Genomic DNA, 25,485 nt, shown 5'->3' with positions numbered 1-25,485 from the left:
CAAGAGCACATCGTGGGGAACTGAAATCCGTGTAGATTACATCTACACAATTTTCAGCATCGACAGAGTCCATCAGACTGTCAACAAAATATACCATATTAGTTGTCGTAGATCTATTATTGAAATAACCGTGCTGATTATCAGAGATGTAAGGTTTCACATGCCAGGAAAGCGCAGGGTAAACTAATTTTTCAAAGACCATAGCGAAAGTCGGCAGAATAGAGATAGGTCTATAGTTTTTAATATTGCACCTGTCACCATCTTTGTGAAGTGGCAAAACGTGGGCATGCTTCCACACTTTTGGAAAGTTGCCACTTTTTAAAGAAGAGTTGAAAATGTGAAATAGTGGTGCCGAGAGACACTTAGCACAGCGTTTAATAAAAATTGGTGGAATACCGTCGGCACCCGTTTTTTTATATCCAATTTGTTTAGAGCTTTCCATCGCATAACTCGTACCTTATCTGATAAAATCAAGGTTTTCGCCTTTTAGAAAACAAAATTTATAACGATTTTGTCACAGCGGTTAACTCAGTATTATGAATTAAATTCCTATATGATCAGTAAACAGTAGATACGCGAAAAATCTTGCGCATGCGTCACCACTCGCTTGTGAGTCCCTAGTGATTTGCCACCCGCGGGTGGTATTTACAGTTCGATGCCTACACTCGCGAGTGGGACAGGCCTGCTTTTAGTCAATGTACGATACAAAACAGCTTTATTATTATAAGCAATATTATTTAGACAGGACTTACTAAGAAATATAGCTATCATTGTCAGTTAAATGGTTTTTCCAACATGTAAGACGAAGACAGCAACATGATTTAGTTAGTTGTTTTCTCATTCTTCGTTTGTAATTAAGTCCGCAATTTTATGTGCATGTGTTAAAATGTTGAGCTAGATTTTTTATAACGCGAAACCCTACATGTCGTACCGCAACCGTTTCACACTTAAACCGATTCGGATGATATCCGGTATGTACTAGGAATCCCAAGGAAAGATATAAGCTAGTTTTTGTCACGCAAATGGTACGGTTTTCGCGCGATGAAATGCGGCCAAATATTATGAAACACTTACCGTGCTGGGGCATCTTGGGCACAAGCACGACGTTGCCGTCGGCGGCCTGCTGCAGCGAGTACTGGTGCGACGACAACGGCCGGCCCTCAGAGTCGCGCAGATTCTGGAGATTGATAAATATATATTAGCATTTAAAACTAGTATATAAGTAGTAAGTAGTACACAAAATTGAAGTGAGTGATGTTACTACAGACTTATAATGTCGTATGTACAAATGGAGCACGTGTAAAGTACCCCGTACACGGTAATTCAGCATGACCATTCATTTACGTGAATTACATGCTGCATGATGAACGCTCATTTTTCATCATGCAGCATGATAATTCAGGAGGATAATTCAAGAGTATAATAATGTTATTTACTAAACTAAAAAATACGTGGGAGAGCCATGCTTCGGCACGAATGGGCCGGCTCGACCGGAGAAATACCACGTTCTCACAGAAAACCGGCATGAAACAGCGCTTGCGCTGTGTTTCGCCGAGTGAGTGAGTTTACCGGAGGCCCAATCCCTTACCCTATTCCCTTCCCTTCCCATCCCTACCCTCCCCTCAGGGGCGTCTTTCCCATAGGTGCAACGTGTGCGGTGCACACGGGCGCCGCGGTCCTAGGGGCACCGAGCGCCGCTCGCACTTGGCGCGCGCCCGCGCTGGCCGGCCGCCACGGCCCACGCTTCATTGACCAACGTAAAAAGAACTCCAGTTTGCAAACATTTTTGGGTATTTTTTTTTAAAGAAGGCAGGTCTCTGTATGCCTGACGTCACTGCGACCCATGAGGATCTATTGTGACTCCTTCGCACTAGAGTATCATCCCCAACCCAATACTGCTCATAAATTGAACGATATGGTTGGGGTTGGTGCCACGAATTTCCTCTGTGGACGAGTATTCGTGGCGACCAAGGTGCCTGTTCCTGCTCTGTAGTAGAGCAGGGCAGTCGAGGAGAAGGTGAATAGGTGTTTCATCCTCCTCTTCACAGAATCTGCAAGTCCTAAACAGAATGGGTATTTGTAGCATAATTTTTGTGTAATATCCGAAGCTCTTCTTATATTTGTAGAATTACAGCAAAGCAAGGCGCGCTATTAGCGGCTCTGCTTTTGCAATATAAATATTATAATCTTTATTTTTCAACGTGAAATGAACCTTAAATGTGAAAAGCACAGTGTTCTAATTTAGAAAACAAACTGTGCCATGCTGGCTCTTCGGATGTAGAGAAGTTAGAGCTCTTCAATGAAATCGAATAATGAAATCGAATTAATACCGATGTTGTGATGATGTGATGTTTAATAAGTATATAACATGAAATTTAAAGTAAAATTGAAGTACATAAGCGATATAAAATTTTTGTTTTGGGGTTAAGCTTGTTAGGGTCAGTCAAGACATCATGGTCAAAACCGAAAAAAACTTCAATCTACAAACAAATAACAATAGAGTTTGTTATCTATTTATATTGGAGAAATTTGACAGTACCTATACTAACTTGATGTGCTGTTATAGTTCGTCTGGTGGAACGAAGGAAGCCACCGCTTAGAGTCCTCACCCTCAAACGGCCGGACAAACTATACTTTTACTTTGTACCCATTTCATTTTGACCGCGCGCGCGCTTCTTAGGGGGCGCTAGGGTAATGTTTGCACACGGGCGCCACATGGGCTAGAGACGGCCCTGCGGCTCCCCTATTACCCTATTCGCTCTTAAAAGGCCAGCAACGCACCTGCAGCTCTTCTGATGCTGCGAGTGTCCATGGGCGACGAAAGTTTCTTTCCATCAGGTGACCCGTTTGCTCGTTTGCCCCCTTATTTCATTAAAAAAATATACAAAATTTTAATTGTTCTCAATAGTTTATAATTTATATTATAAACTATTAAAAACTAATTATTATAATTTATGTTATAAACTATTAAAAATAATAATTAAAATTTAGTGCTGGTGTCTGTACACGGGTGGCGCGGCTTTTGTCATAAAAAACACACTCGTGTTAATAACAAGTTAATTAAAACTAGCGACCCGCCCCGGCGTCGCACGGGTAGGTATAAAATATATAGCCACTAAAAAACTGATTATAATCGATAGCCTATGATCCTTCACGTGGGCTACTTCTTATCTGTGCCAAATAACATAAAAATTGCCGCAGTAGTTCGCGAGATAAGCCCTTTCAAATTATTTCCTCGTTTTTTCCGCATTCTTCTATTAGTCTTAGCGTGATAAAATATAGCCTATAGACTTCCTCAATAAATGGACTATCTAACATTGAAAGAATTTTTCAAATCGGACCAGTAGTTCCTGAGATTAGCGCGTTCAAGTTAGCCCTTTCAAATAATTTTCCACATTTTCATCTATTTCTTCGCTCCTATTAGTCTTAGCGTGATAAAATATAGCCTATAGCCTTCCTCGATAAATGGGCTATCTAACACTGAGAAAATCATCAAAATCCGTTGCGTAGTTTTAAAGATTAAAGGGAACAAAGGGACATGAGGGAAAAAAAGCGACTTTGTTTTATAATAAGTACTAGCTGTCCCGGCAAATGTTGTTTTGCCTGTTTACCCAGTTTTTTCTGCTTTTCTCTTGAGGTTTTTCTGATTTTTTTTGTTTTATAAACCTCACGGAGCCCGAGACCTTTCCAACGAATGCAAAATCGTGGAAATCGGTTCGTGCGTTCTGGAGTTATAGCGTCAGGAAGGAAACCCCGACTTATTTTTATATATTAGCTGTGATATTAGATAGATACAGATGTGTATTGAAAGAAGTTACATATTAAAACACTATATTGAACAATAAAACTAAAACGTAAATTAATAAACTAATAAAATGAAATAAAAGAAATGCGAAAACAAGTTACCGCGTGGAGCTCGGAAAATTATCTCCTTCTCTATTCTATTATTAAATTTCGAAATTCAGAACAGAAGAAAAAAAACACATACCTATTATATCCGATAAGTATATATTTTTTTAATTTATGTTTAGGCACAGAATATATATTAGTAGTACCAAGTTTAGGTTAAACATTTTAAGAAACATTTCAGTCTAAACTCTAAACTGCCAAAAATTAAAAAAAAAATTAGCTCGAATAAATGTATAATTTCACTAAAATATTTCACACACCATTATAACGGAAAATAAACAAAAAAAACTTGAGAGGTGTCAAAGGACACCCGGACTTAGATAGGTATTATTTCTTATGTAAGTAATAAAAACCTGTATAGGGGAACTGAAGGCAAAATTGTATATTTAAGGCAAAACTCGTCTTACATCAACAAATATAGCTTTACTATTAAATTTTTTATAGAATATCTTTATTATTAATCACTCTACAATTCCTATTAATCACACAGGCCATTTTGCCTGCGTGTGAAGGTAAAATGGTCCACGGTAAAGGGCAAAATGGTCCCAATGCATATGTCATTTGGGGAATACCTTTTACAAATAAATGTTGTGTACAACTAAACTACAATGTGCCTAGAGGAGACAAATCATGCACTGCACCCGTCTTTTTTGTTTTTAGGTTCTCATGAATAAATGTCACATTTTGAAGTAAGTAAGTAAGTATATCATTAAATAGAAAATATTAATTACAACAAAAGTGCGGACTGGTCAAAAATTGTGTTTTTTACATCAAAATGTGAAAAAAATATTTAACTGCCCTTAAATATCCGCTGCTCCGTATGACAGTTTCGCCGGCAATGACCGAGAACGGGAAGGGCCCGAGTAATTAGTATCGTTACCTAACAAATAGATGGCCCTAGTAGGTTTCAAGTAATTTGACCGTTCCGTTTTGCCTGCATGGTCCGTTTTGCATGCAGTTCCCTTACACTTAAAAAATAGACGTCGCTTTACCGCACTGTTCAATGCCAGAGAGGGGGAGAGAAACAAGCACTACCGCACGGCTTACAACTATTTAGCATTTTTGCTATAGTTGTTAAAGTAACTAGTATAACATGTAAACTGGACCTTCGTTCCATCCGGGTGTCCCTTGACACCTCTCAAGTTTTTTATGATGATAATCTTATTCATTGCACCTTGAATAAATTATTGTACAAATATTTCCGGTTTCCCACACCGGTTTCGGTGACGGTGGCCGGTTTCATTGAGACCATCCCACAGGAGTAATTTTATAGTGCTCAAATGTGTGCACAGTACACAAGAGTAGGTATACTCTCTATTCCTTTTACTCTCCTAGTCCAGTGGGCCGAAAGAACGACACGACTGGCGAAAGATCAGGCGCAGGGCCGACTTTTTACATGCCCATCCGACGCATGGATCATTACTTGTCAGACGATTAGGTGATCAGCCTGCATTGTCCTAACCAATCTTGGAAATAAAATATTGTTTCCAACGCGAGAATCAAACCCACGACCACGCTAAACCACTGGACCACGGAGATCACGATACGTTCTTGTAAATACTTACCGACGTTTTTTGTATAAATTAAATTGAAAAAGTTATTTCATCATCATCATCATCATATCAGCCTATATTCGTCCAAAAGTTATTTATTAGCAATAAAATATTATATTATGGCAAAATATATTATTTGATTTATTAATTTTGCGCACATTAAAAGAAACGCATAATTTTTTTAAGTGTTCGGGAGCACCACCCTGGAACTGAGTTGTCCCATGGGCATGCCGATGACATGCCGATCGCGCGATCCGCTGCATTATTGCATGACGAAAAATTAAACCACTTGTAAATCAATGTACAGCACGTAGTTTGCATGTCATTCGCGTCATTCACTACAATAAACGATCATGCGTGAATTACAGCACGTGACTCATGTCGTGCTGAAAAATTAAAGAAGTTGTCATTCAATGTACAGCACGTTGTACAGCACGTAGTTTGCATGTAATTCGCATCATTCACTGCAATACACGATAATTCGTGCATTACAGCACGTAATGCATGTAATGCAGAATTACCGTTTAGCGAGCGCATAACGTTTGATAAATGGCGTACATAATAATGTCTGGAATAACAAATACGTTACATACTTTGCGTATGTATGACGTCACAGTTTGGCGTATGTCATTGACTTTAAATAAAGAATGTCGGTCCCAATTTTATACAAAGATAAAGTCAAAAATTAATGCGTAGAAAGTTTGATATATGCCAATGCCAAAATGCGAAAAGCATATTATGGTGACATCTTTACATAAAGTTCAATAAAGACATAAGGCATATCACATATTATGTGACTGGCAACTTGCCCTACAACGTTTATTGAAGGCATAATAATATGGCCGTCCGCCAACGACGTGATCTGGTCCAGCTCGGGCTTGCGGCAGGTCTGAGCTGTCACCTGGGCGGCATATGTCATATCTCACCTGGAACACGTGTCGGTAGAGCGCGGCGAACCGCTCCTTGATGCGCTGGCGCTCGGCGAGCAGGGTGTGGTGGTCGCGCTGCGTGCGCGCCTTGCGGTCGCGGACGGTGCGCACCTCGTCCGCCAGCGACGTGATCTGGTCCAGCTTGCGCTTGCGGCAGTTTTGAGCTGCCACCTGGGAGAAAATTTTTGGAGTTAATCATTTTCTGCTACAGCACGCAAAGAGAACACACCAAAAGTCGATAAATACAGATTTGTTTGTTATGTTGGGCGTTACGACATGCAATACGTTATGGTTGAACGAGCGATGCGACACGTTTTGTTGCAGAAGTGCGTATTCGTATTTTATGCCACGTTGATACGTTGCATCGTCTTAGTGTTTTGACATGATATAAAGTGGTGGTGGCGCATTGCGCTGTCACCATCTGACTTTATTCTTTATTGTCGTATATCGCAGTAACGCAGTATTGTATAACTATCCAACCAAGCAAGCATGCATGCATGCAACATGTTGCTTAAAATGGTAAAGTACCTTGTTCTTCCCCCGGCGTCGTATATCCCTGATGAGAGAGAGCTGGGCCTCACTCAGGTCGTGTTTGGACAGGCGCTCGTTGAACTCGTCCATCGGCAGGTTGATTATGTCGTGCACCTCCAGCGGGATACCTGGTGGCATACAGGAGCGTTAAACAGAGGTTAGGTGTTCGTGGTGGCGGTGGTTCGTAGAAGGTTAGTTTTTAAATTATTTCGATATAGTTGTGTACTATGAGAAAAATTTATTCATAGTCATATTATGGCGGCCTTCGTTATGTATCTGGTGTATGTTAAACCCAGTTGACAGATAATTGTATAGTGTTATATTGAGGAAGCATTACTTTAATGGATTATTATAAACATATAACATACAAGTGTAATTTTTAAGTGTGCAAGCATAAATTGATATAGAAGTAAATAGTGTTATGATTCAGTGAAGACTGAAAATGTAAGTGTTTGATGTCGAAGTGTTGTGACTCACCGAGGGCCTTGGCGCGTTTCTCGTCGCGGGACATGGTGGTGCCGCTGCTGGCGTCCGACGTGCTGCCGTCCGTCAGCCGCCGCACTGAGAACGAACAAGAACTTAGTAATACATTTTTCGGATAATGGATGACACACTTTTATATCAATCAAATTGTTGAAACACAAGTGTGGTGTTGTAGAAAAGTGTTTGTCGGGTGTTACAGTAAATTCGTTTGTAATTTAACTCTACTAATAAAATGTAAGTGTCCTTGACGTGTAGTATATTGTATAGATTATATCAACCCATAAGCTATTCATTGTGTATTTATTAGTAAGGTGGGATTGATAGTCAAGTGCGTATTATTACCTCGTTTATCTCGTGTATGGTGTCTCGGTTGCGCGGGCGGCGGCGCGCTGTACGTGTGGTTGTGTCGCACGCGGTCGCCACCGTACCGCGACACGCCCGCGCCCGCTACGCCGGCCTGTAAAAAAACATTGTAAGTTATAGCCATAATAGCCTTATAAAATGTATGAAGACATTGTTTGTATAACCACAACCCTAAGTTTATTATTTAAAAGATAGCTTGTTTTGGCTCATTATTTAAAAAATCTGTAGCTTCAGTAACAGCAGTAATAAAAAATATAATATATTTTGACACGCTTCGACGTGTCAGTCATGTGGTTTGGCCAAAAAAAGTTTTTTTGCCATATTAAAACTATATCAATAATAATTTGACATTTTAACTTAGATATCAATTTTTAACTTAAATAAAAATTGAGGGTACGTACAGCAACATCCAACGGCGTGAGTAACGAGTGGCTGGAGTGCGCGGCGTTGAGGTCGAGCGCTGGCTGCAGTGCGGGCGCGTGCGCGTGCGCACCCAGTCCGTGACGGTTGTACTCCACTGTCATAAACATCATCATTATCATCACGCCTACCATAAAAAACGTGTACAAAACAAGAACATAACAGTCAAAGTACCATCGAGGAAAATGGGTTTGATTTAACGCGACCAAATTACTTAAGTCCGCCATCTGTCTAGGCATAAATAAAATATTATTATTGTTATGAATGTTGATTAACTATTGTTAGTCGCCAAATTATCATTCCAACACACACTTTAAACGTGTATTTCAATGTACACGCGGTCTAAAAAGTGTTTTTAATTCGCCGTTTATTTCTCTTATTAACTTTACTACACGTCTTGTTAATCCAATACGAAGTGAACTTATCATCACTGTTGATGAACAAGTGTACACTTTAGCATCGAACATTGACAAGCAAGTGTACTCACCGTTGTGCATAGCGTGCATATCATGGTGGTAGGGCTGCTCGCACTCGTACTTGACCACGCCTGGCGCGCGCGTCGGCACGATCGGCTCTATTGCCGGCGCTGGAGGCTCCTGAAAAAAAGAAAACGGAAATTGATATAAAAAACACAAAACATGACCCGTCTTCTGGAACAGTGTTTTTTGATTTTACAGTAGTATAGTCTGGCATAAAAGTGAAGAAATTAAAAAGTGGCAACATCGTAGTGTCATCCCTTTTTTCTTAAATTGTTTGAAAGGGATGACACTACGATGTTGCCACTTCTTATTTTAATTTATTCACTTTTGTCTATATATGTCAGACTATACTTATTTTTAAAACATGCGATATTTATAATATTAAGTTGCACCTTTTAACTTATACCCCTTACCCTAAAGGGCTCCCACAGAAAACTGCGATTTTGCATCGCATCGCAAATATCTGCGACAAAACTCATACTAAAAATGAAAGTGAATTCGCAGATCTGTGTGGGAGCCCGTAATTTATTTGCAAAAAGTTACTAACTTGGAAGGATCGCTTGCCGAACATGTGGTGCTTCTTCTGCGGCGCGTGCGCTGCTCGCTCGCGCGGGTACGTGCCCTCGTACGGACGGAATTTAGAACTGAAAATAATGTCAAACTTTATCATATGTTACAACTTGATTTAGAAGCTATAATTTTATTTCCTCTGTAGGAAATTTTGGTAAACTTCAGAGGGGAGAAAATGTTTTTGTAGACAGCTACATAAGTGTTGTTATTGATATCAAATTTCAAAGGTACCGGAACTGTCGAAAACTCCTTAAAATCAGGCAAGTTTCAGAACTTTAAAGCTCTTCTGCTGTCTGCAGCATCAACCACTCTTACATCCTTGATCCTAGATATCCCGCAGCTCCGTAAATACGTTTATCGCGTAAGAACCGTACATTTTCCGGGATAAAAGTTCAAACAGACAGTACAGGGGGGTGAGCCAAGATCTTTTCTCTATCGCTTCTTTATAGAATCGCCGATCAAAATGTATGGAATTGACATAAGACGAGTCGAACGTCAACGTCAAATTAACGAACGCTTATGTCAATTCGAATCATATTGGTTGGCGAAAAAGTTTTGGCTAAATGGCAAGGCATGCTCGCTGAACCATTACTACAACATTTCCTCTCTATCTCTCTCTCTCTCTCTCACCTGTGGAACTCCTGTGCGGAGTCGCTGCCGTCGCACCACTCGCCGTCGGAGAGCGAGGGCACTCGCTCCGACCCCATCGACGACACGGCGCTGTCGGACGCCGAGTCACGTTCCACTGGAAATATGTTATATTATTATACTGATATAAGAGTTAAATGCTTAATGGATATAGCTTTGATAGTGGGCGGAGCGATGCATTGTGTTTCAATTCTGTTTGACGACCTCTGTGGCTCAGTTGGTGGGCTGTTGGTAGCTCAAGCCGGGGGTCGCGGGTTCGAATCCCGCCGGAGGAACAAAAAGTTTTCAAAGTTCCTGGGTCATGGATGTGTATCGTATAATAAAAATCTGAAATACATGTATAGTATCAAAAGTATTAAATACATTTCCGTTGTCTGGTACCCGTAACACAAGTCCTTCAGGTACTTAGCACGTGGCCAGACTGACGTGGTGTGAAGCGTCCATAGATATAAAAAAAAATCGTAGTGAGTTCGTTACCCTGGCAGCTATCTATAGGTAATGTTATGATAGCCAATTGATTACCATGCAACTATTTTGTATTGTCGTCGGGCCTCTATACTTTCCGCCAAGATGGACAATTACAGACCAATACAATTTTATAGAAGAGCACATAGGTCTGCCCATTTTCGGTGTCGATTGCGCGTACTTAAGCAATTATGGTAACGTAACGCAGAAGAGATTGGCGATGCAATTTTTGCCCAACCTCCCGTGTTGGAGCTAGGGATCAGCATAAAGTATCGATATCTCAAAGAATCGATACTTTATTTCGATACTGAGTACTTTAAGTATCGATATTTTTGATACGATACCGGTATCGAGTCTTTACTCGATACTTTTATCGACACTTTTCAGTGGGACCCTAGTTGGAGCTATCCAATAAGATGGTTACCGTTGGTGATGGGCAGATGGGAGTGGTTCTGCGGCGCGTGCGGTCCCGCCGCGCTGTCCAGCATGCGCATGGTGTACATGCCTGAAATAACACACATGGAGATTAAGATAAAACATTAATTTGATTTAATACTTAGTAATGGGCAAAATGCCCGGGCATAGTGGGCATTTATGGTCGTTTATCTATCTATATAAACAGGAAAATTTATGGGACTTGAATTTTAATCTCTAATGAGTAATGACTGATCCTGTCATATTTCGCCTTACTCATTTACACATGTAAGTTATAACTTATATAACCCTTCAGATAGTCGCTTCAAATGGTAAACTTACACGTCTTATAACCCTAGAAAGCATTTCTAAATTTTTCTGAAATACAGGATGTTTTCATATGAGAACTAATGATGAAGCGGTGGCAGTTTTTGGTTATCGTTAAAAAAAGGAATTTATTTTTTTATCTTTCGTTATGCTACATCCTATCGAAATTAAGTTGACGTAAAATTATAATTAATATTGTACTTAGCATTAATTGTAGATTATGTAGATAAGCTTTTATCATCAACGTACTCGTAATACACAAACAAATGTTAACAAGATTTTTGCTCTGTCACTGTAGAATTGCCCAGTTTATGAGATATTTAGGAGAAGTTTATCTGGTAATTAGCGCTTTTGATTGGCTGACGTCATCGACTAACATTTTGGAACACACGGACATTACAAATTTTTTTCCCTTATAATTTAAATAAACCTTGTAAATTATCTACTTCATCACCTGGCTAATGTATCTATCTCGCTACATGCCGTAATTTACCGTTTTATTAACTCATAATTTGAAAGCTACAAAACAATAATAAAAATACAGCAATAATCTTTAGCATATGTCCCCGTTATTAATTTTCTATTTTTGTTTATTATACTCATGATATCATCTTCCAGAGTAATATCAATTTATTTAAATTCAAGCATATATTCAGTATCTCACTAGTATTTACAAATTACGTTATTTGAAACACACGCCAATAGATCGACAATTTCATAAACTACAATATATTTGCCGTTTGAATTTTTTAAGGTCAATTTTGAACTAAGATAAGAAAAAAAAAATTTTGGTGCGATCTCGGGGACGCGGCAAATGTATGGTCAAGCTCGTTGGTTCAGGGGATGCAGGCCTTGTATTCGTTCACATCTAATCGAAAAAAAAATGTTACTCATCGTCAATTTGGCCTATGACTGCCTATGACGTAATGACCTTCACAATGACAAGCCGGCCGGCGCTTTTGTATAGGATGAAAAACTCAAAGCAGATATGTTACTACCGCGCGCGTTGTGAAGATTCAAATACGGCCCAATTGGGCCGTCTGTTGTTTAGTCTGCATCGAGCGCAGTCACGAACGTGCCACGTGACACGTCTAGTCTTACCTAAATAAATTGAAAATGACGTCGTGCGTGTTTCGAAAATGTACCAAATAAGACTCGAAAGTAAACAAAACACATGAAATCTCTTACCACATGTCTTGATTGCAATAAATACCTCGATTATTTACATTTTCAATTATTTTTTAGAACAATCTGGAAAAAGTCGAATTTTCGTCATAGCTCAGGCGAAGAAAGAGACACCGATACGATTCGACGTTTAAAAATAGAACTGTCTCTTTTATGTAAATGGTTTTTCGTATCTTTTGTTTCACTTATCTGTCAAATTTGTCAATGTTTGCAATTTTGAATTTGAAAATTGTTCGGAAGAGATTTAAGCCGGAAAATAGTATGGACGTAGCATATCTGTATAAGTAGAATATCATTGGGTACCATACATATAAATAAAATTGGAGTGTCTGTTTGTAACATTGAAAGAACGTTTTTTACTACACGCATATAATATACATACGATACATACACCAAAATAACATTTTTTACAATTTTTGTCTGTCTGTCTGTTTGTTCCAGCTAATATCACATACAAAAAAAAAAAACAAAAAAAAAAAATTACCTGAGCCGAAAAATCGGCGAAAAATGTCCACTTTCATTTACACGATAGAAATCGTTTTTACACACTAAAAACACAAAAATCACGCGTAACGCTGACTATGGAAAAACTCAACTGTCACCGTGAATTTCGTGATACACACATTATCATATCTTCGCCAAAAATAATTTGATAACATTATCTCGCATACGTTCGCGAACACACATACACACACGTAGGCTATACGCATAATCCATCCATAGTAACGTTACACGTGCGAAAGTGTGTCTGTCAGTCTGTCTGTTACGTCTTCACGCTTAATCCGCTGAACCGATTTTGCTGAATTTTGGTATTATCTCCATACCAAAGTCCTGGGAAAATACATATGATACTTTTTATGCATACAAATATTATAAATGCGAAAGTGTGTCTGTCTGTCTGTTACCTCATCACGCCCAAATCGCTGAACCGATTTTGCTGAAATTTGGCATGGAGACACTTTGAGTCCCGGGAAAGGACATAGGATACTATTGATCGCGGAAAAATGTACAGTTCCCGCGCGATAAACGAGTTTTTGCGCAACGGAGTTGCGGGCGTCCAGTAGTACCTAAATATCCACTTATCTACAATAAAAGTATGTAATTAATAATTATGTATACATGTAGTACATAAATATCTACTTATCGAGTAATTCCCTGCATATTATTATTGGTTATAAAAGAGTATTATCACGATGGATACGCGAATCGTGTATTTTATTCTGCAATATTATACGTTAGGCTGGGCAGGGTTAAGTTTTTAAATTGTCATAATAATATGTGAATAAAAAAAACGCAAAAAGCGAAAAACTCTAAAATTAAAAGTACTGTTGGGCAGTTCCATGTAAAAGTCAACAAGCCATCTTAAAATTGATACTAACAACATGATAGTAACCATAATATATGACAAAATAAAACGCAAGTCGTATCAAATGTAGAGTCAGTCACATATGGAATTGCCCTGTAAATGAATTTAATTTCAATTGTTGGTATCTGTTATATTGATTGTTTATTCCTTTTCATTTGTTTTTTTAGGGATCCGTACCCAAAGGGTAAAAACGGGACCCTATTACTGAGCCTTCGATGTTTGTCCGTCTGTCTGTCCGTCTTTTTTTGTCTCCAGGCTGTAACTCAATAACCGCTATAACTAGACTTCTGAAATTTTCACAGATTGTGTATTTCTGATGCCGCTATAACAACAAATACTAAAAACAAAATAAAATTAATATTTAAGGGGGGCTCCCATACAACAAACGTTATTTTTTTGGCCTTTTTTGCTCGTAATCAATAATAGCAACAGCTAGGCACTTGAAATTTACACAAAGGCCTTAGTTTTATGTCTACTTTAATAATTAATAATAATATTTAAATAAAATAAAAAATAAAGGTGGGCGTCTAACACAAACTTTGTCATATAAAAGTCATATTGTGTTAAGGCTTACAATAGAACACAAGCAGTAAAAGGTATCAACTATGTGATTCCCAGTATTTGTTAGTAAGACAACTCATAAGCTAAAAGTAAACTAACATGACTAACAATATAATATTAATCTTACGTGACCTCTTTTGTATCTACAGTATGTATTATTAAACAAAGATACTACTTTAGGAAATTAGGGTATACACTATTATACAAAACCTACCGGTCAAATTTTTTTTAGGGTTTAGATATCAGTAGGAGTCAATTTAACGAAAAAATAGGGTGTATTTTTTTACAATAACATATTTTACCCCACTTAAAATACTTGCAGATCGGTCACTTCGCGACGGTGGGTATGAGCGGCGGTGACGCGGGGGGTGGCAGGGAAGGCGCACGGATGTGAAAATGCATGACGACGCTCTAGGGCGCTTACCAATTCAAATAAGTAAAATAAAAAAATACTCTTTCAGCGCTGCTATATTTTGATAGTAAACTTCATAATCATAAGACTTAAGAGACATATAATAATAATAATAAAGCCTTTATTTACTGATACCATTTTAACATAGAATAATATTTCAGATTATGATTAGACATCGTTGTCAGTTTGCCCTTTGGCAAAGGCCTCCCCCTAGACTTTGCCACGTTTGTCTGTCTGTGGCCGACACATACATAACCTTAACTCTAAAGTTTTATAAATTGATTCTGTTACACCTTGTATAGTATATTCGCGTCGACAAAATTTATTCAAATTTTGGTTACTCTAAAAAGGTTTATCAATATTAACACGTCATAGTGACATAATAAAACGAAAAATAAATTTTCTGTCACTTTGTGATAAAAATTGCACTTCGGTCTATGCCCTTAAGTGATGGGCACTGCATCTGAAAAAGTATCGATAAACATGTTTTTTTTGTTTTTTTTTTTAATATTTTTTAACTTCTATTATTATTACTATTATAACATTAGACTGCTTTTAAATTTAAAAAAAAAAACACTCACCATTGTAATAGGATGTTAGGTAATTTGTCGCTTGGTACTGGGGATACGACGGATAATACGGACTCACGTACGGCAAATGCATTACGGACAAATCCATTTTCGTTAGCCTCTTTTTGGAAGAAAAAAAAATACAATTTCCTACTGAGGATGATTTTTGCTTTTTATGTCTATCTAGTTACACCGTGTTTACCTCAGTAATGATATACTTTTTTGGATCCGCAAGATTGATTAAGAATTTGCCAGTCACGGTGACTCGGTTAAACCGCTGATTGTGCTATCTGTGTGATAACGCGTCTTATTTGACAGCAGCTCGATACGTCCGTCCCCGTTTGACGTAGCACGCAACATTGGGAAGAAAAGAGACGACTATATGTGTGGCAGTGCGCGCAATGATCATCATCTCCACGTTACTCAATGTTATGATTTGTCGAAACAAATTTTAAATACTTACAGTTTTTCCTCATCTCGTTAATTTATAGTATTTACAATTATTTATCGTTCGGTAGCCTCGTTTGTTCTTAATTTATGAATCTGCAATGTCATTATGCTATTTTCAACACCGCATAAAATTAATTATATCAATAATAAAAATGTCTTATAAAATTAGACTTTATTTTCAATTTAAAATTAAGCCATAAATATGTTTGTGTTTAAAATAATTTCTTTCAACAAAAATTGTGGTCGTGTCATTTGTCAATAAACAAAACCAAGTTTTAAAATAATAATCATGTGTAAGTCTTCCTATTTACTTAGTTATAACCTTTAGCTAAAATGGTAATAGCAACAACATCATAATGTCATTAGATGGGTGATAATTTAGCTATTTACATTTGTGTTGATAAAATTATAATCGTCATTGCACAGCAAACCCGCGAGTATTGTACAGGGCCATCTATCGGTGGATAGTGTAAGATTTGAACCGCTGCACGCTGTTCAGTGTTCAGTACATGACGTATTTGATGTTAAAGCAGAAAAGGTGACGCACCACATAAAAATTAAATTAGGCTTGTAGCTGGGTCGCGGGCGTAGCTACCGCCGTATATGCCGTATTGTAGCAGGGGCGCGGCGTAGCTACCACCGTATATGCCGTATCAATTTTACGGGGGACCCCAACGTTTGTAAGTTACCTTTCCTGAGGCCCCTCAAACAAATTCTATACGGGACCCCCACCTTAAGACACGCCATGCTTTTGGGCTGTAGCGGCAGTTTGCATCATTTATATAAAATCCTGACCTACTTAGGTATGTCAACATTATTTTAAATTAATAGCACTTTAATATAAATATTACCTTAAGATTAATTAATTTAGCTTTCTCTTTGTATAATGGGATGTAATTTTTCTTGGGCTAAGCTTTTACTTCATTCTTGATTGAAAGTCATTTGAGTATTTATCCGACTAGGTGCTTATGGATAGATAAGTAAAAGAAATTAATAAACATTTCATCGCTATAAAGAAATTGTTGTGTCTTCTATTTCAGCCTTATCGGGCAAACATGTTATTTTCCTGTGGTTTTGTGTAAACACTGCGCTTATGTAAATAATTTTCTTCTCTCTATTCAAATAAACATATTTTCTAAAAGCGATACACCGCTACGACTTTTTTCTTGACGCGTGCTAAGTTTTTGTCTTATCTCCAAAAAGCACTTGATGAATGTTACTGTGGAAAGACCGTACTACGCAAAAAAAAATGTTTTAATGTGTTTCTATATCTTTTTGCCACGATTTTTAGAGAATAAAAATAGTTGGTCGGATTTTAGCTTGAGTTATCATTTCTGAAAAAACCTGAAAGTGACACTGGATACTTTGCAGTCGGATTTTTTTCCAATTAAAACGGTTCGCTTGAGTGCTTTGCTCTCATTATTTGCTGACATAAACCTAGCTTACATCTGAAGCTAGTAGCGCCTTGTACTTACCATCGTAGAAGCCGTAGTAGGGGTTGAAGTAGTCGGGTGTGAGGTTGTAGACGGGGTTGATGTACGACGGATAGTACTGCGGCGTGTACGGGAACACCACGGACATATCCATGACCGCGTCACTCATATACGAATTCTCTCAGAGTGGGGTTGCCGGTTCGATAGGATTATCGAACACCGAATGAGTTTCGCTAATGTTATCGAGGCGTTATTGAAAAGTCACGCCATCGACATATTCGCTTATCGACGATGACAAAAAAGTCGATTCAGTATGTCATTCACCTTGGGCTATAATTGCGGCGCTAACCTTCTGACTTTCCTCAGAGTAAGCACCCTGATACCATTCCAAACAAACGTCGAGCCGTCTCTTTGCTCGGGCTTTGCTTATCGACTGCAATTGCGCGGGAGATAGCGCGGTTTCCTCTCGAATATTCTCATACTTTGTATTTGAACCACCATAGGCAGTAGTTGTACCGTTTCAGGACTGACATGGACACTTTTATGAGTGATTCGCAGGTCGTCCGTGGTCGATTCAGAGCACAACAGAACGCGCAGAGGCAGTAGCAGCAGTCGTTGCTATGCACCTTTCTACTCTTCGTGGTACGTGCGCTCAAAAAGAATGGCATAAGTAGGCTTTTATGTGACGTATACACTAAAGTTCCGTCCAAATTTATCGATAAACACACAACACTAGGTTTCTATAAGTCTTTCTGGAGTCCTTTTACGGTCTTTATTAAAAAAAGTTAGAAAAAACGAACAAAAATAAATACGCAGAACGTTCGTAAAAACAAGCTTAACTGAAATACTTCTTAACAAATAATCTGTACACGTACGAGAAAATACCCATTTTGAAACAAAAATTAAAAAAAAAACTCAAATATAGATTTTCTGAGGTATGAAATTTGTAAAATTCCACAGTATATTCGAAATACAGAAACGTTTGCCACAACGAGATGTAATGTTAATGTAAGATAATTGTAGTCAGGCGAGCTAATAAAGATTCGTTGGGCAAATACTACTATCTGCGTTATCACACTGCAATCCTTCACAAGCGCGAACCTTCTATATTAAAAAAAAATTCGCACCGAAGCGTCCATTTTCGTGGGCGAGTCTCGTACAATGACTAAACAAATTCGCTGTGACATCACACCGGTCATACAGATAACGATAACGAGCATTGTTATAACTTTTATTTACATGTCAAATGTTCTAATTTTAATATTGAGGTTAACACTCTCGACTTGAAGAGTGCATTGTTTATTTGATGAGGAGATTTACATTGTGTCAGGGTAAACGAACTACCATATCAACTGATAATAATACTTTTATATAATTTTTATTTTTATTAACATGATCAAGATTATCTTTGAGTGTCAAAAATAGTTTATTTCGAGGCGTTTATATAATATTAGATTATGATTAATGTTTTTGTATTATTTATTAAACCTCTAACGAAAATAGATTCAAGGCCGTCTTTATCAAGTGAATTTTCCTATGTTACATAGACAGCTTGCATAAGGTAAACGCTGTATAAATATTTATCAGTAAGGTTTATTAAGTGTATGAATTAATATGTCATAGTTATTTTTTAAATGATAATAAAAAACAATTCTCTATATATTTTTTCTAGAAACAGTGACGTCTAGTCACGCGGCCGAGGAAAATTTGCTTCTTTTTAACGTCACAACTATTTGCACACATATTTATTCAACGTCCCTAATTTGCGACAAGTCAAACATCATTATCATCGCGACGGCAAACACGAAAATTAAAAGAATGAGCAATTGCTAAGGTAACTTTTCCTCAAATAAAAATTTCAAATATAAAAATTAACTCTGGTGATAGTAATATTATTAATAACTTTGTTTTCTCGGCGCGAAACTAATTGGCAAACACGTTAAAGAAATAGTACCTAATTATTAATCGTAGAAAGTAATTAATATTTTTATCGATATCAATCTATCGACATGTCACAACAAATTCTCGTAAAGCGCCATCTGTGTTTGAGTTGGTGAAACTAAATTGTATGAATTATTAGTATAAATTGTATGAAATATTTTATTACTTATATACATTTTTTATCTAAGTAATTAGTCATTACAATACCAAATATAAAAACGAGTACGTTCAGATGCAATTATATGGTACTACTTACTGAAATGTATAGTCTGTCAAGAGAGTGAAGAAATTAAAAAGTGGCAACACCGTAGTGTCATTCTTAGATTGATTTGAAAGTGATGACACTACGATGTTGCCACTTTTTAATTTCTTCACTTTCTTGACAGACTATAAATATACGGTGAATATTTAAAAGATACTATGAAGCAACTTCTTCTAGAAACACATGGTTCTCTCAATGTAACCATTACACTTGTAGTCAATGTCGAATTTATATTTTTTACTAGACGTTCCGCGCGGTTTCGCCCGCGTAGATATTTCACAGACAAATTACTCCACAAAAAATAGCCTATGATCCTTCACATGGTCTACTTCTTATCTGTGCCAAATAACAGAAAAATTGCTCCAGAAGTTCGTAAAATAAGCCCTTTCAAATAATTTCCCCTTTTTTCCACATTTTTCTCTATTTCTTTGCTCCTATTAATTAGTTTTAGCGTGATAAAATATAGCCTATAGCCTTCCTCGATAGATGGGCTATCTAACACCATAAAGTTAATATACCTAGCGGAATAGAGAAACAAAGGCCTGAGCAAGAGAGATGTCACTATCAGTAACACTGCGTGGTAAAAAGATACGTGTGATACATGACAGCAGCACTCTTTTTTGACGTCCAGTCGGCACGTGCCGCACGTTGACAATTTAATCTCATAGAAATCATGTTCAATCATGCTTGTGTAAGTGTAAGTAATGCCGCCCCTAGGCCGTGGCCTATAACGGCCTATATTTATAAAACCGGGATTGCAGTGCTGCGGAACTGCGCAGTTCGGTCGTGGTAGCATGTAGTATGTACTCACCCTCGTTCATGGCCATGTCCATGAGCTGCAGGTCCTCGTCGTTGAGTATGGACTGCAGGAAGCCGTCCTGCGCCGGCGCCATCTCCCCCCCGCCCGCACCGGCCGAGTTCTGAGATTATACATTACATTATACATCTGTAACGCACCACCATATTATATACTATCTGTAAGTGTCTAAACTCCAAACACACTAGACCGAAGTTACGCGGCGTAAATTCCGCATGATTACGTCCGCAATGTCAAACGCATACAATATACGGATGGAACGCGACGGAATAGTGTGTCATCGGCAATTTAAAATACATTGCGGGCGTAATCATGCGGAATTTACGCCGCGTAACTTAGGCCTAGTGTGTTTAGACACTTGAAGTCGAAATTAAGCTAGCCATGCTTCAACAAACGTTTTAAAACTGAACCTTAACTAAAAACCGTTTGTTGGAGTACTTGAATATTTATTTTGTTCAGTTTTTAGTGATTGCTGTTATAGAATAGAGTGCTGAGTTACAATAGAAATACATTATCTGGGTTCAAATAATGTCTTATATCAGTTAGGGAGATACACCTGCCCCTTTAGCATGGCCACCGTGGAAATGCGAAAGTAGAAACACTGTGGAGATAAACTGAAGGTACCGTTTCGGTCTTTACCGCGGCTAACCGCGACCGACAAAAAATAAAATAAAATGCCACTTTATGACATAGATTATAGAATATAGTGTAAGTATGTCGTAAAGTAGGATTTTATTTGATTTTTTAGACTATAATAGTCTATGTCATAAAGTCGGATTTTATTTGATTTGTGTCAGTCGCGGTTAGCCACGGTAAAGATCGGAACGGTACCTTTAGTTTATCTCCACAGTGTTTCTATACTTTCCAATTTCTACTGTGGCCATGCTAATGGGCCAGATGTGGGCTGGTTTTCACCCTGGTGAATGGTAATACGCGATAACAGACGTACGAACAGACAGCAAATTGAAATTAAATTCCCATTTTTAAAACGAATTTTGTGATACTTACTAGATTAAAGTGATGCTTTTTCCGTACATAGATGGCGTTAGTAATAACAAATAATGCATCTTCTTCTAAATTGCAACATCATCAATAATAATTGCCTTCCTAACTAATAATTTTGAAACTTTCTAACGTACATTCAATTATACCCAACTAGACTTCAAATCTCAAATCTAGGAACTATTTACTTAGTTTTATTTGTAAGTATGTTTAGAAATTTTGAAAAAGATCGGCACCGCACATGAACTTTATAGTTATACAATGTCTGATACGTTGTAAAAGTTACTTGACGGAGAAGGAAAAAACATTGTGAAACGTCTGTATTTTATCATAGTATCGGGCTAAATTGAGTGGACTACCGTTCTGTTACGTCAATACTTTGTGTGGATCTTCTTATAGTAAAAGGGTAGATGATAATTCACAATGAGGATTGTTGAAATTCTATTTGCCACCAGGTGCCGCGATGTAGCCGTCGGCCGTCGGGTCTATCGTGTCAGACTGCTGACATATGACACGATATAGCTGTCATGTGTCACGATAATGTAATTTTTGTTGTATCTAAATAATATTAATAAGTAAAATGATACTGGTAGCGCCATCTAGTTAAGCACATTGAAAATTTACTTATACGTCAATAAACGTCAGTCTGTTTCTAACTGCTATCCGTGTGTTTTATAGATAATATTATGTCTATTTAACAAGATTAGGCTACGTGGCGGCACCTGGTAGCAAAAAGAATTTCAACAACCCATATTGAGTCGTAGGCAGATGACGGACCTCCGTCATTTGATCGGGTTATGTCAATTCAATGTTAATCGTGATCTGTCGCCTAGGCTTGGTCCTCCATCTGCCTGTATCTACTTCTCTGATAGTGTCATACCATATTCGTGTTCATACCTGATAGTAGAGTGGGTCGTGCTGCTGCGGATGGTGCGCAGACTCCACCTTGTACGCGCCCTCTAGCGGCGCCGCTGCACCTACAATAAAATTATTATGAAAAACAGATACAGGCTGACTTACTTCGTATATTAAGGGTGGGTTGCACCAACTTACTTTAACTATAACTGTAACTTTAACTACAACTTTAACTTTAAGTACAATGCAAATTGTCAAATCTTTTGTTAAAGTTAAAAATTGGACGCCATCAAGACGCCATATTTAATCATAACCATAGAGCTCGACAAGCCTTTAAATGCACGTGGCGAAAAAAGGAACTAACGCTGTCATCGTACAAAAACGCCATTTTTGACAGTTCTCCTTTACCAGCAGCGCCCCCGCCCACGTTCTTATAAAGCCTTGTCGGACCAGCAACGTCTTCCGTCAAATTCTGTGGTCAAAGTTAAGGTTAAAGTTAAATTTAAGGTTATATATATAAGGTTCCGGGGAAGACTCCAGAATGAAGCGCGCGTCACGTCGCCGATAACTCGTGATAAAGTGTAGTTATTAAGTGTATATAATTTATATGTATGTTAGTCATTAAGGTATATATTGTATGGGCCTATGTAGCCTGTTATAAATAAATAAATAAATAAAAATAAAATAAATAAATTAGCCTTAACTATAACCATAACTTTAACTTTAACCACGCCTCTGGTGCAACCCAACCTTAATATTAATAATCCTACAGCCTTTTACCGCGCGAGGATCATACATTTTCCGACATAATAACTATCCTATGTCCTTTCCAGACAATATGGATAATTATAATTCGTTCATTTCAAGAAACTTTTCCGATTCCGGAAAAGTCAATTTTGGAAAGTCCAAACAGTCTCAAGAAAACATTACCTATACCGTACATTTTTTCCGGGATAAATCTTTCTTTACCCTTTTTCTAAGTCTGCGGATATTTTAAGAACTGTAGAGCGTTACGGATGTGTGTTTCTGATCCTCAACTACATCGATTTGTCATAACCCTGCTTTACTCACCGTAGGCCTCATGTGGTTTCTGGTCGGGCACGGGCGGGAGGGGGGCGTGGTAGTTGCCCGCGTACGCCGCGCCCGCCGCGCCGTGAGGGCTGGAATATAGAATGTGATTCTTAGCAAAAGTGTTACATTTAAAATATTACGTTTTGAAAGCGTTATGAAACACGCAAGGCTTTGCAAGTTGCCTTCGTAAATTTTAAGGCTCGCGATTAAGACACGCAAATAAATATGTACATGGAGATGCACACTGTATACGAAAAAATATTTTTATTGCAGTCAGGATGTCCAAAAAAGAAAGACAGTTGTGTCTCCAGTGAGTAAGAGCTAATTAAGTATATTGCTATTGAACAGATGTGACATCTGGCTGCGACAGTAAAATTGACGATTGCATTCTGACAGCCAACATTACAGTTTTCAGTAGCAGATCCTCCTCACCTGATATTATGATGATGCGCGTGGGGATGGGGATGGGGGTGGGGGTGGGGATGAGGGTGGGGGTGCTGGTGGTAGTGCTGGTACTGGTCCGGCGGCGGGGGGATCGTCAGCAGCGACGCCAGGTCCTGCCACCGCTGCTCCACGGACATGGAGCGCATCAGCGACTGGAATAGAGAGAGACACGTTAGTCTATGGTATTTAGTTTATGTACAGAGGCTAAATACGGTTTGCATTATGCATACATTTTATTTATAGATGGTGGAATATTCTACTTTTGTCCTGACGCGAGTTTTTTTAATCCAAATTACAAAATAAGCGAAAAAAGAAATATTTTAGAATCAGATGTTTTAGTAGATTGTATACTATCAGAGAAGTTGATTCGTGTTATGTCAAATCCTGCCGGCAGATCACGAGTCACGACTAACATTGAAATGACATAGTCCGACCAAATGATGTAGGCCTATGAATCAATTTCTTCGATGGTACTATGTAGTCTATGGTCACAGAAAAAAAACGGGTTGCATACATTTTCGGCGCGCGACAGAGAGGGGAATATTCTCCTTTCTTCAATGAAATACAGTCGGGACAAAACTAGACATCATCAGTAGGTACTATGGCAGCGGCGAGGCGAGCATTTTCAGTGTCATATGATTTTAAATTTTATCTTCACTATTGTAATACATAGTATCGCTTGAGAAATCGCGGCCACGGGCGGCCGTAGATTTTTCAAGCGATATTATGTATTACAATAATAATAATATATAATAATAATATCTATCGACGCTTCACACCACGTCAGTCTGGCCCCGTGGTAAGTACCTGAAGGACTTGTGTTACAGGTACCAGACAACGGATATATATTTAATACTTTTTATACTATACATATATTTAAGATTTTTTATTATATGATACACATATTTAATACACATCCATGACCCAGGAACTTTGAAAAACTTTTTGTTCCGTCGGCGGGATTCGAACCCGCGACCCCCGGCTTGAGTTACCAACGCGCTCACCACTAAGCCACAGAGGTCGTCAACATGAAGATAAATATTATATAAGTATAATGAAGATAAATTTTAGTTAATATGTATTACAATAACGAAGTGCTCGCCTCGCCGCTGCCATTCCGGTGTAGCGCGGCCCTTAAGTTTCAAGTGATCAATTCTAATTCCGCCACTCTAAACTTTCCGATTCCAGAGTTGTAAAGATTGGAAAGCCTAAACAGTATTGAGTCAACACTCAACAGTCTATGTGTTGACGATAACTGTCATGTTGTTCGCACGCGCCTGTGATATTTCGATACATCTGGCCAATTCCCCAATCACACTAACTGTATTAAGTACTAGTAACTAGTAAGACAAGTAAGATGATCCATGCGTCGGATGGGCATGTAAAAAGTCGGTCCTGCGCCTGATCTCTCACCAGTCGTGTCGGTCGTCGTGGGTTATCAGAGTAAAGGAATAGAGAGTGCTCTTGATGTACTGCGCACACACATGGGAACTGTAAATTACTCATGCGTAACTGGTCCGGTTTCATTGAAACCGAAACGAGTGTGGGAGGTATTATTATTATTAGTAATTAAAGTAATCTATGGTTTCAGTTTCTGAAAACTTTGTTAAGAGTTCTGTTTTGTCTATTTGCTAGCGCTTTTGCTTGGCTGAGTCAAAACATATTTGAATATTAAACAAATAAATATTCGTCAGCTACCCATGATCGACTTAGACGGCTTCGCAATCATGATGATTGATAACAATAGGACATTTTACTGCAATGTTTTCACGCCAGAGGCAGCACCAGCGCAGAGTGCAGACCATAAAGTTAATATACCTAGCGGAATAGAGCAACAATCTCGAGCTGTCAAACGTAACCAAAATTGTTTTTCATCTGTGTAAAAAATAAGTGTACGTACATACACTTACACAAGCATGATTGAACATGAATTCTATGAGATTAAATTGTCAACTTGCGGCACGTGCCGACTGGACGTCAAAAAAGAGTGCTGCTGTCATGTATCACAAGTCTCTTTTTACCACGC

General features: G+C 38.2%; 1 protein-coding gene and 1 long non-coding RNA gene across 6 annotated transcripts in view; one reads left to right on the top strand and one right to left on the bottom strand.

Annotated features, from left to right (window-relative positions):
* LOC121736456 (segmentation protein cap'n'collar-like) overlaps nucleotides 1–25,485 on the bottom strand; it is a 127,502-nt gene that overhangs the window by 7,003 nt on the left and 95,014 nt on the right. For all 5 annotated transcript variants that reach the window (XR_006037019.1, XM_042127650.1, XM_042127652.1 and 2 more), the window contains exons 8-21: nucleotides 23,448–23,611; nucleotides 23,016–23,104; nucleotides 21,987–22,066; nucleotides 20,082–20,190; nucleotides 10,775–10,855; nucleotides 9,868–9,982; nucleotides 9,215–9,311; nucleotides 8,676–8,784; nucleotides 8,170–8,285; nucleotides 7,748–7,862; nucleotides 7,400–7,483; nucleotides 6,920–7,050; nucleotides 6,389–6,562; nucleotides 1,075–1,177 (exon numbers count right to left, since the gene is read on the bottom strand). Coding sequence is in view for 4 of the 5 variants with exons in the window: in XM_042127650.1 (XP_041983584.1) it covers nucleotides 1,075–1,177; nucleotides 6,389–6,562; nucleotides 6,920–7,050; nucleotides 7,400–7,483; nucleotides 7,748–7,862; nucleotides 8,170–8,285; nucleotides 8,676–8,784; nucleotides 9,215–9,311; nucleotides 9,868–9,982; nucleotides 10,775–10,855; nucleotides 20,082–20,190; nucleotides 21,987–22,066; nucleotides 23,016–23,104; nucleotides 23,448–23,611 (1,567 nt within the window). In the remaining variant the exon portion in view is untranslated. The remainder of the gene's footprint in view (nucleotides 1–1,074; nucleotides 1,178–6,388; nucleotides 6,563–6,919; nucleotides 7,051–7,399; nucleotides 7,484–7,747; nucleotides 7,863–8,169; nucleotides 8,286–8,675; nucleotides 8,785–9,214; nucleotides 9,312–9,867; nucleotides 9,983–10,774; nucleotides 10,856–20,081; nucleotides 20,191–21,986; nucleotides 22,067–23,015; nucleotides 23,105–23,447; nucleotides 23,612–25,485) is intronic.
* LOC121736466 lies at nucleotides 586–17,481 on the top strand. Its single transcript, XR_006037023.1, has 3 exons — nucleotides 586–691; nucleotides 13,020–13,022; nucleotides 17,471–17,481. It is a non-coding gene; the product is annotated as an uncharacterized LOC121736466 (long non-coding RNA).

Source organism: Aricia agestis, chromosome 19 (assembly GCF_905147365.1).
Source record: "Aricia agestis chromosome 19, ilAriAges1.1, whole genome shotgun sequence".
Lineage (NCBI taxonomy): Eukaryota > Metazoa > Arthropoda > Insecta > Lepidoptera > Lycaenidae > Aricia > Aricia agestis.
Note: the sequence above shows the minus strand (reverse complement) of the source record. Positions and strands in the feature narration are given on the sequence as shown.